The sequence below is a fragment of the Bos indicus genome, chromosome X (genome assembly GCF_029378745.1).
Source record: "Bos indicus isolate NIAB-ARS_2022 breed Sahiwal x Tharparkar chromosome X, NIAB-ARS_B.indTharparkar_mat_pri_1.0, whole genome shotgun sequence".
In the NCBI taxonomy this organism is placed as follows: domain Eukaryota; kingdom Metazoa; phylum Chordata; class Mammalia; order Artiodactyla; family Bovidae; genus Bos; species Bos indicus.
The window spans coordinates 112362637-112373588 of record NC_091789.1 but is presented as its reverse complement, the minus strand read 5'-3'; the positions used below and the strand labels follow the sequence as shown (position 1 = coordinate 112373588).

General features: G+C 45.0%; 1 protein-coding gene across 2 annotated transcripts; it reads left to right on the top strand.

Annotated features, from left to right (window-relative positions):
- Positions 1-7255: 7255 nt before the first annotated feature.
- On the top strand, positions 7256-9646 carry MID1IP1 (MID1 interacting protein 1). Of its 2 annotated transcripts, none has more exons than XM_019956120.2 (2): positions 7256-7570; positions 7861-9646. In XM_019956120.2, exon 2 carries the CDS (start codon positions 8122-8124, stop codon positions 8668-8670), a length of 549 nt encoding a protein of 182 aa, XP_019811679.2. In that variant the 5' UTR covers positions 7256-7570; positions 7861-8121; the 3' UTR covers positions 8671-9646. The 2 variants fall into 2 exon arrangements, with proteins under 2 accessions (XP_019811679.2, XP_070641080.1); XM_070784979.1 differs by having other exon boundaries at positions 7858-9646.
- Positions 9647-10952: the final 1306 nt, after the last annotated feature.

The following is a 10952-nucleotide window of genomic DNA, read 5'->3' as shown; positions in this document are numbered from 1 at the left end:
TTCTCTGTGATTATTTAAACTCTCTCTCTATGCCAGTAATTTAACTTTTTTCATGAATACTTTATTTATAATTTATTTATTAACTTTCTACTAGTTTGTTTGCCTTTGAGGGGAGGTGTTTAAATTTTGTTCCTTTGCTCTGCCATTTCCTTTTTAAAATCTCCCTAATGGTTTACTGTTTTTCGTATTCTTACTAAGGTCTTCTAGAGCTGGAAGGGTCTCTGTGTTGCACTTACTTCCAGACTTATATCTTCTGCATACTATCTTTTGTTTGTTTGTTTTAGTTTGCCATGCTATTCTTTTCTTCCGGCTCATAATTATGCTGCTGCTGCTAAGTCACCTCAGTCGTGTCTGACTCTTAGCGACCCCATGGACTGCAGCCTACCAGGCTCCTCCGTCCATGGGATTCTCCAGGCAAGAGTACTGGAGTGGGGTGCCATTATGAGACTAGCCTAAATACTCTACCTGGACTTAATATGATGTAGATGGAGTCCCCTCATCTCCAGTGCATCTTGTCTTGGTCCAATTTCCTTTATTGTTAGGGTTAAAAGAGGAAATAATGGCATAGAACTATTGAAGTTTTGTATCAGATGGCATTGCATTAATGACATTGTAGTTTCAATTAAATGGGTTGTATATATAAGCCTATATAAAAATGGTATATAAAAACAGTAAAGTATGACATATATATACACATATATATGACTCAGGTTAGGACTTGAACATATGAAATATTGATAATTATATCTTCTTTCTCAATGTTACTTTAGTACTATAAATTGTAAACTTTGAATTTAAGAATTCAAATTCAGTAAATTGACACAAACAGAAGAGAGGAAAGGAAGACCACTTCCATTGTCCCTTCTATGCTGATGGTGTAAGAAAGTCTTAGAATTCTAAGAGATCTAGGAATAATCAGATGGAGAAAAGATTATATGGTAGGTAAGAAAACCTATAAATTGATTAAAAATATAGTGAATTATAAAAAATTATAGAATTCACAAATCAATCAATTTTCTTATTTACCACATCCAAATTAAGTGCCTCATTTTCCATGTGGTTTAAAATCCCCAAAGATGCAGAAATACTAAGAGCAATAAAAGGTAGTCTTTAGTAGTCTCAGTTTTTCCTTTGCTCTACTCCTCCTGGATTCAAGTCTAAAAAAGCTTCTTAAAAACAAGATTGGGACAAAGTGCTAACCACAATATATTCGGACATGCCAGAACCTGCAAGCTCAAGGTTGGAGGCCAGCAGACTCACTACTGCCATGTTCCCAGGTTTTAGCATCTTCTTATCTTTCCCCAACTAAATCTTTGTGAGGGTGTTTCCTATGATGACAATTACACTGAGATTGATACCACCCACTTGCAAATTTAACTCAGAATATTATGATGCCATTTCTGCATTTTTGTATCATGTAACAGTGGTTCCTCCATGGCAGATGACAAAAATACCCAACTTCCCAATTCCATAAAAGAAAAACTGGCCATTAACTTGGAACTCTAGCAAGGCACTTAGCAGGGCCTCTCATAATATTCTGTGGTCAAGAAGAAAAATAAGGGCTAGATGATTGTACAATTAACATGATTCATAGCTGGCTGAAACAACATATGCCAAAACGTGCTAATTAATTAATTATTTAAAGATGCTAATTAATGGGTTGATATCAAGCTGAAGAAGCTTTCCAAGTGTTTCAAAGTAATTTGCCCTTTGGCCAGCCAGTGTTCCCTGTAAATCATCAATAACCTGGATAAATATAAAGTATAGTTATCAAACATATGGGTAATATCCAAATACATTAGAACATTCTCTAACACTGCATACAAAAATAAACTCAAAATGGATTAAAGACCTAACGTAAGACCAGATATTACAAAACTCCTAGAGGAAACCATAGGCAGAACAATCTTTGATAAAGATTGCAGCAAGATCTTTTTGGATCTGTATCTAGAGTAATGGAAATAAAAACAATGGGACCTAATTAAAAGCTTTTGCACAGCAAAGGAAATCATAAAATGAAAGGACAGCTTATAGAATGAAAGATAACATTTGTAAATGATGAAACTGACAGGGGATTAATTTCCAAAATACGTAAACAGCTCAATATAGCTCAACATCAAAAAATGGGTAGAAGATCTAAATAGACATTTCTCCTAAGGAGACATATAGATGGCTAACAGGCAAATGAAAGATGCTCAATATCACTAATTATTAGAGAAATCAAAACTACAATGAAGTATCACCTCACACTGATCAGAATGGCCATCATCAAAAAGTCTACAAATAATAAATTCTGGAGAGTGTGAGGAGAAAGGAACACTCCTACACTGTTAGTGCGAATGTAAACTGGTACAGCCACTATTAAGTATAGTATGGAGATTTCTCAAAAAAACTAAAAACAGAGCTACCATATGATCTAGCAATACCCTTCCTGTGCATCTATCTGGAGAAAACCATAATTTGAAAAGATACATGCACCCCAATATTCATTGTAGCACTACTTACAATAGCCAAGGCATGGAAAAAACCTAAACATCCATCAATATATGGATAAAGAAGATGCGGTATGTATGTATGTGTGTGTGTGTATATATATATATATATATATATATAATATATATATATATAATGTGTGTGTGTGTAAAAGTCATAAAAAAGAATGAAGTAATGCCATCTGCAGCAACATGGATGGACCCAGAGATTATTATAGTAAGTAAAGTTAGCCAGAGAAAGACAAATATCTTATGATATCACTTATATGTGGAATCTAAAAAACAAATGATACAAATGAACTTATTAACAAAACAGAAATAGACCCACAGACATAGAAAACAATGTTACCAAAAGGGAAATGAGGGAGGAGGGATAAATTAGGAATTTGGGATTAACAGATACACACTACTGTATATAAAACAGATAATCAATGAGGACCTACTGTAGAGAACAGGGAACTATACTCAGTATTTTGTAATAACCTAGAAGGGAAAAGAATCTGAAAAAGAACTGAATCACTTTGCTGTACACCTGAAACTAACACATTTTAAATCAACTATACTCCGATTAAAAAAAAACAAACGGGATACACAGAATTTTGTTAATCAGCTACATATAGATGTAGCAGCTAAAACAAGTCCATTTAAATGGTAGGTGACATTGTAAAGAAATAGATATTTGTTGGGTAGTGGAAGAAACATTGGTTCTGGTACCAGCAAACTAGGTCAAATCCCACTTCTGCTACTTTGGCCATTCAAATTCTGTGATCCTTACTTTCTTCTCAGAGTTGTTGTGATGTTTAAATGTGTTAACATGTCTAAGTTCCAAGCACTTGTGGGCAATAAATATGATCTAGAAAAGGTACCATTTAAAGTTAAATGGGTGGCCATGCCACTCCATTTTGTCCTAAAAAAAGATGGTGTTTGAATTAATTCCAGGTGCCACACTTACAAGTAAAGTGGAGCTACTTCCAAAGACGGTGGCCAGGATGAATGAGTAACTCCAGAGAGACCATGAAGAACTGCTTCAGGAACTTGGAATAGCTGGCTTGAAGAAACTGAACTGGAGACCCTGCTGCTGCTGCTAAGTCACTTCAGTCGTGTCCAACTCTGTGCGACCCCATAGAAGGCAGCCCACCAGGCTCCCTCGTCCCTGGGATTCTCCAGGCAAGAACACTGGAGTGGGTTGCCATTTCCTTCTCCAATGCATGAAAGTGAAAAGTGAAAGTGAAGTCGCTCAGTCATGTCTGACTCTTAGCGACCCCACGGACTGCAGCCTACCAGGCTCCTCCATCCATGGGATTTTCCAGGCAAGAGAACTCTCCAACTGGAGAACCTATCTACCTTCAAATACCTGACAGTCCTCCATGGCTTCCTGGAGGGCTGCTCCAAGACAGGAGAACTAACCTAGAAGATGGAAACTATAAGAATGTGGGCCAGGGTGACCACTTGGTGGGGATGTTGTGAGCAATTTCAGCACAAGTGAATGGTTGGACTACATGGTCTTAAGACAGTCTGATTATCATCTTTCTAGGACACTTAGCATGAAGTGGTTCCTTCTACATTTTGCCTCATAGTAACCTAGAGTCTCCACTTTCTTGAGTTGAGCTGGTTTCTAGCTTTATAAGGATACCACCTTCACATAAGCTCTAGGCCAAATCTCTTCTTTCTCCAATCTGTCTTCTTTGACCAGTTTACTGTTGGCCAGTTTATTGCATTTGTTGATAAATTTCTGGTTACTTGAAATGCCATCTTTCCCCAAACTATTCAAAGGACACAGAAGGGGGCATCTGTGTACACTTATTGGGAGATAGACCAGCAAAATGTGACTTTCTGGTTGCTGAAGAAGGTGAACGTGGGGAATTAATCTGAATTGAGCTCCGGAGTTGGAGCTGTGGATCAAGAAGTCGGGTGGGCGCCAGATTCCAGACGAAGCTTTTACAGAGAATTTAGCGTATTTGGGAGGAAGCCTTGAGCCTGCTAGCCTGCAAAAAGTACTCAAAAGTTGTTTGCTCACTGGATGACTTCTGTTTTCCAGAGGCAAAATAAGGCCTGGGCAGGTTGTTCAGTATCTCCAGCCTGTTCCAGATTGCAACTGGTAAAGTGCCTGAAGCAACGGAGAGGCTGTTCGCCTGCGGCCTGGCCAGGCCCACCCGCTCCTCTTCCAGATGACCACAAGGAACCATTTTAATGTTTTTTTTTTTCAGCCTCTGTGCAGGGGAAAATTGGCGGCGCTCCGGTTGCCAAGGACGCCGCCGCCAGTTCGGCGCGGCTGGGGTGAAACAGGATGCTGGAGGGAGGGGGCCGTGTCTCCTCACTGGCTAGGGCACGAAGGGTTATTTGCATAATACTCCCGGACAGCATCTGATTGGCTGAAGCCGGAGGGGCGGTGGTGGGGTGATTCCAAGGGCCGGGAGCTCTGGATCCCGACCTTTCTGTTCCGGAGTTACCCCGGTGGGCGTGAGTTCTTGTTCTGGCCCTGGGGGAACTGAGAAGGCCCGGTTTGGGAAGTTTTGCAGGCAGGTGCAAGAGCCATCTTCCTCTTACAGTGTTTAAGAAATGTGAAAGAAAAGGAATCAAGAAACTGGGGGGATGGAGTGTAACCTCAACCCCAGAAGAAGGAAGGAAACAGCTCAGAGTGGGGAGTGGAGACCGAAAAGAAGGCATTAAGGGCTTTCTCTCAAGCTGGGAGGGGTTTTGCTGGGATTCCTTTGCTAGATCACTTGAATTTCCGTTTTCTGCGAGTTATTATCACACTTTGCTGAAACTGGGAAGAAAAGAGGCAGGATCCCAGCATTTAGTAACTCAAATCTGAATACTAAATTTTCATCCAGAGGCATATGTACTTAAAATATCAAACCTGTCTGTCATAGGGGACAAAATGCGTTTTAATTTATAGATAATCAGTTATTGAAGACTGGATGTGCGTCTTTTTTTTTTTTTTTTTTTTGAGATTTCTTGTTGCAATGATTTTTGTCTGTCATTGTGCAAAAGGGCTTAAATTCAAGCTGGAGTATTTTGTACTTGCCAGTTGTCTAAGCATTGGGGGCGGTGGGGAAGGGTCTGTGAATCATCATGAACCATTTTCACATGTTTAAGGTTTCGGACCCTTCAGGTAAAAACCTTGAGACTATGAAAAGATCCTATACTAAGTATAATTTCACCTTTATACTTTACAGTTTACATAATAATTTTTATATCTATTATCTTATTCACCATTAACCAAAATTTGGCACAGCCCATGGGAGAAGCTCCATTTTATTGAGGAGGAAATTGGGGCTGGATGAGTTTGTAAATTTCCACATGTGTAAACAGAGGATGAGATTATTTTAATGCTTGAAATTTATATAATGCTTTTTTGGTCTACATTTTTCTTTCCACTGATTCTCCCAAAGACCCTGATAGGTTGAGCCAGTAACATGATTCCAGTTTTACAGATGAAAAAACAAGGGCTATGGTCTGGCAGAACTAATAAGCCCTGGGAGGGGGGCTCCCCGGGCTGGGCTCTGTCTCCTCTGTCCCACCTTTGTAGCACTAAGTCAGATTTTCATTCAAAAGACAATTAGGAAGATGGTTTGCCGTGGGAAAAAATTAAATATAGATTATTGAAGTGAAAGAGAGGGGAAAAAATAAACTTATTTTGTGCTTCTCCCTTTTGGCACTTTTGTCCTGTGAAAAAACAGTACTAAAAGCACCCTTAAAAGGTTTCAGAGAAAAGAGATTAAAAATTAGAAACTTGAGTCTTCTTGGATTATCTGTAGGACTGTTGGAAAACACTGTTGGATGAAGGACATGGCATAGGAAATGAGATGGGAAAAACAAAACTGAAAACGGGCTATGGTTTAGAGTCTCAAACTGAAATTTAAGGTGCAAGACTGAAAAGTTAAATCCAGCAATTTGGTACATAGTTTTAGGCCCTATTGAATGACCTTGCGTTTTAAGAACTATTTTTGGAAAGGAACATTTCAAACTCCCTCCTAAAAAAAAATACTGGACACCTCCCCCACTTTTCTGTTAAATGATGAAAGACACCCGGCACGACCCTACCTACTGTCACTCTCTCCTGGCCCTTTGGCAGCCAAAAGGCCACGGATCTCTGAGTAGCGGGATTTGGGCAAAAGTCAGGAATTTGGCTACTTCCCATCGCCACATCTGATCTCCTGGAAGACTGTGCAGATACAAAGATGGGTCGCTCTTCATCCCTTGGCAACGGATGTTACTGGAAATATTGCGAAAGACCCAGCCAGGAGGGAGGCAAAAGCCTCCGAGGCTCTTCTCCCCGCCCCCGCAGTAGGCCAAAGCCAGGGCCGTGGCGGGAGCACCACACGTCCACGTGCAGCCGGCATGCCCCGTCACCCTTCTTTCACCCTTCTTACGTAAGAGTCTCGGGATGGAGTTGCTGCTACTGCGGGTCCCTTTTCCCCGACGGCTATTAATAAACCAGATTGGTAGTTTCCGGGCCACTGCCAGCATAGATGCGCTGTTGGGGTGGGGGGTGCTCACTTTACGACCAGGGCACCAGCAATTCGGTTTTCCCACCCCCGGAACATGAGCAAGGCCCACCCATCCCCCGCACTCCAGCCCGCCCACTGGCCGCAGGGAACCGCGGCGCCTCCTTTACCCACACAGCGCCTGACCCTCCCCCCCAAACTGGCCTGCTCTGCACTCGGCGCTGGCGGGTGCGGCTGGCTGCTCCATCTCTCCTCTGCCCTGCCCTGCCACGGCGCCCTCCCTCCGCCCGGGTATCAGGCGAGAGGCGGGGCTGGCCCAGCACGCCCCGCCCCCGCTGTAGAAAGGGCCCAGAGAGTGTTACTCCCGGTCATCCTCAGCTTGGGCCTTTTATCTCGGCGCTGCCGTGGAGGCGGGAGGAGGAGACACAGGGGGTGGCCCTGAGCGTCGGCGACACCTTTCCGGGGCTCTATAAATTGAGCACCTGGGATGGGTAGGGGGCCCACGCCACCACCACCGCCCGCAAACACAGTTCGGCCACTGACCGCCGCAGCAGCCGCAGGCAGCAGCCGCCGGGAGCGGGAACACTGAGCTACCCAGCAGCAGGGGATCTCGAGGCGCCGGAGGAAGTGCGTGCCCCCTTCCCATTTCTGCCGGGTCTTCGGGGGTGCTTGGACTCCGGCTTTGAGGAGGGAGACGGGAGTGGGGAGCCCACTTTCTTTCTCTCAGAGGCACTGGGTGCGCTAGGAGGTGGGACCGCCTGATTGCTGGGAGCCACCCGGGCGCCGTCCCAGAGAAGCAGTAACCCAGGGAATGGGGGGGTGGGGTGGGGGAGGGGAGGGGCGGTGCGCGCAGGCGAGGGTACCGGGTACCCTAGCTGGGTGAATAATCTTCTCTTTCGTCCCCGTCTTCCAAGCAGGCAAGGGCTCGACCCAGGGACCACGAGCTGATATCGCAAGCTTCCGGACACCAAAGCCAGAAGTCGCGCATCCCGCAGGGCCGGGCTGCGATCAAGACGAGAGTTGGAGAGGGCAGACGAGGAGCCGGGAATCCCGCCGCACCGGCAGTAGCCAGGCTCCCGGCGCCGGCCTCTCAGAGCGCGTGAAGGCGGGCAGCCCCTCGCCCTAGCCGGCCATCCCGTGCCCCTGCGCCCCTGTGCTTCGGCGCCCACGCGGCCACCATGATGCAAATTTGCGACACCTACAACCAGAAGCACTCGCTCTTTAACGCCATGAATCGCTTCATCGGCGCCGTGAATAACATGGACCAGACGGTGATGGTGCCCAGTCTGCTGCGTGACGTGCCACTGGCCGAGCCCGAGCTGGACAACGACGTCGGCGTGGAGGTAGGCGGCAGTGGCGGCTGCATGGAGGAGCGCACGCCTCCGGCCCCTAGCCCGGGCAGCGCCAATGGCAGCTTTTTCGCGCCCTCCCGGGACATGTACAGCCACTACGTGCTGCTCAAGTCCATCCGCAACGACATCGAGTGGGGGGTCCTGCACCAGCCGCCGGCGGCAGGGAGCGAGGAGGGGAGCGCCTGGAAGTCCAAGGACATCCTGGTGGACCTGAGCAACCTGGAGGGCGCGGACACCGGCGAGGAGGACCTGGAACAGCAGTTCCACTACCACCTGCGAGGGCTGCACACTGTGCTCTCCAAACTCACGCGCAAAGCCAACATCCTCACTAACAGATACAAGCAGGAGATCGGCTTCAGCAATTGGGGGCACTGAGGCGGCTCGCCCGCGGCTGTCCCGCACCCTTCCTGGCCCCATATCTCACCCTCTCTCTTTCCTTAAAGCTATTTTCTTTCTGGCTGTAGGGCGCGATGGGCGGACTGCAAAGTTGGGGGGCTGCGTACATAATGGGGGCGCAGCAGGGTAGCATGGAGGAAGGGGCTTCTTTGGCGAGAGCAGAGAGGAAAGTGGTGGCCAAAGAGGTGGGATAGTGCTCAAGGACTTCCTTCTCTCCCCCGGCGGGGTCGGGCGGAGGTGGGGGAATGAGGGGGCTGTGTTCTACTTTGGTGGGAATGGGCCTGAGTTGACGCCCTGCATTCAGTCTGTGCCTTTCCTGGAGTTTCTTTTCTTTCCGGAGGAGAAGGCCCGAGAATAGGCCATTCCGGGGCGCGGCGCTGGGTTGCCACACTTGGGAGCGCTGCCCGGAGCTGGGCGCTGGGGAAGGCTGGGCGGGTGCGCAGCCTCCCGCCGCCCTGCCGTTGGGCTGGTGGAGGCCACAGTGTTGCTAAGGTTGCATCAGTTTTCCTGTTTGCACTATTTCTTTTTGTAACAGTTGCCCCGTCCTAAGTATTTCGAATCTCCTCCTTGCTCTGAAACTTCGGCGATTCCATTGTGATAAGCGCACAAACAGCACTGTGTCGGTAACCGGTACTAGTTTATTAATGATTTTCTGTTACACTGTATAGTTGTCCTGTGGCACCTCTATCCCATCCCTTTCATGTCACCCCCACCCCAGTATGTGTAAGCTGGCACGGTGCCAGCTTGTACAAAGCTTGCCACTTGGTGAAAATAATAACATTATTATGAGAAAGTGGACTTACCCGAGATGGAACCAACTGACATTCTATCCATGTTGTACATAGAATGATGAAGGGTTCCACTGTTGTTATATGTCTTAAATTTATTTAAAACTTTTTTAATCCAGATGTAGACTATATTCTAAAAAATAAAAAAAGCAAATGTGTTAACGAAACTTGACAAAAGTTTGTTGCTTTCTAACCTGCCAATGAATGGCTTAGTCATTAAATAAAAATAAACTTTTTTTTTTTAGCAAAAGCTAATTTTATTTTTCTCTGGTATTTCAAAGTGGTAGATAATCACCTTTGTAAGTATTCAGATTTGTTTGGGAAGAAACTACCAACAAGATTTACTTCCAAGCTTTTTCTTTCTAACTCAATACCAAGGTAAGTCTCAACAAAAAGTTCATAAATACTCAGAGTATTTATGGGAAGTTACATATATTAGAGTTTTCAACCAACTTGACTAGCTTATCAGAGTGCTTAGTTAACATTTTGAATTTTTCAAGAGGCTCAAGCACACATGCATTTTGAGGCCTAGAAACCTATCTTAAAGGCAGAAATTTCACTTGGCTACTGAGAGGTAAAAATTGGAAGAAAAACCCTAGCTAATACTAGTGCACACACCTTGCAGGTCTTGTATTTACAAGTCTTCTATGTTAATCTTAGGAGAGACTTAAATGTGTTATAACACTCGCTGTGGCCTCTTAGACTATTCCCAGTGAAGTGCTAAGCTTTGGGAAGCAGTGTCCAGCAATGCTTCCAGTTTTCCAGGGAGACAGTCTGCGGCTGTGGACAGCAGATCTGAGCAAGACTGCAGCAGGGCCCTTCCGAACACTTCCTTAGATGCCATTATGCTGCTTTTCTGGGATGGTGGAATAGGCGAAACACAATGCTCTGTGTTTTGTATTTCATGATTTGTTTAGGCGGGCGTAAGTATTTAGATCAACTTCAGTTTTCGATCTTGGAGTCATGAGACATTCTCTAAGCTCACAGAGCTTGAATTTAAAATACATGTAACTTTGAAGAAAAAAAAAAACACAAGTTTTTTTGTGCTTGTGGGTAGCTCAAGCCTATTATCAGTTTTCACCAGCCGTGAAAAAATGGGGAAGTGTCAAGGCTGGTTCCTGCGTTGCCAGAGAAAGTTAATGGTTAATACATAAAGATAAGCTAGGCAGCACCAGAAAGAAGGTATACAGCCTCTTAACCTTGTATCCCCTTGAAAATATCAAAGTGCAAGCGAAAAATACAAAAAAAGGAAACTGCAGAAGCCAAGTGGTAGAAATACCAAGACTTGGAGCCAGGAATTTGTGTGTTCAAGTCCTCTTGTTATCGTATTTAACTCTCCAAGCTTGTTTCCACATTTGAAATTAGACGTAATAATAATACAAGATTTATTTCATGGAGTTGTAGCGAGAATGAAAGGAGACTGTATATAGAATGTGTGCTGCTGTGGAAGTTTCTTTAGGCACTACAGAAGGG

Bases quoted from the DNA above. Each gene is read 5' to 3' on its own strand.
- MID1IP1 (XM_019956120.2), top strand. From the start codon at position 8,122: ATGATGCAAATTTGCGACACCTACAACCAGAAGCACTCGCTCTTTAAC.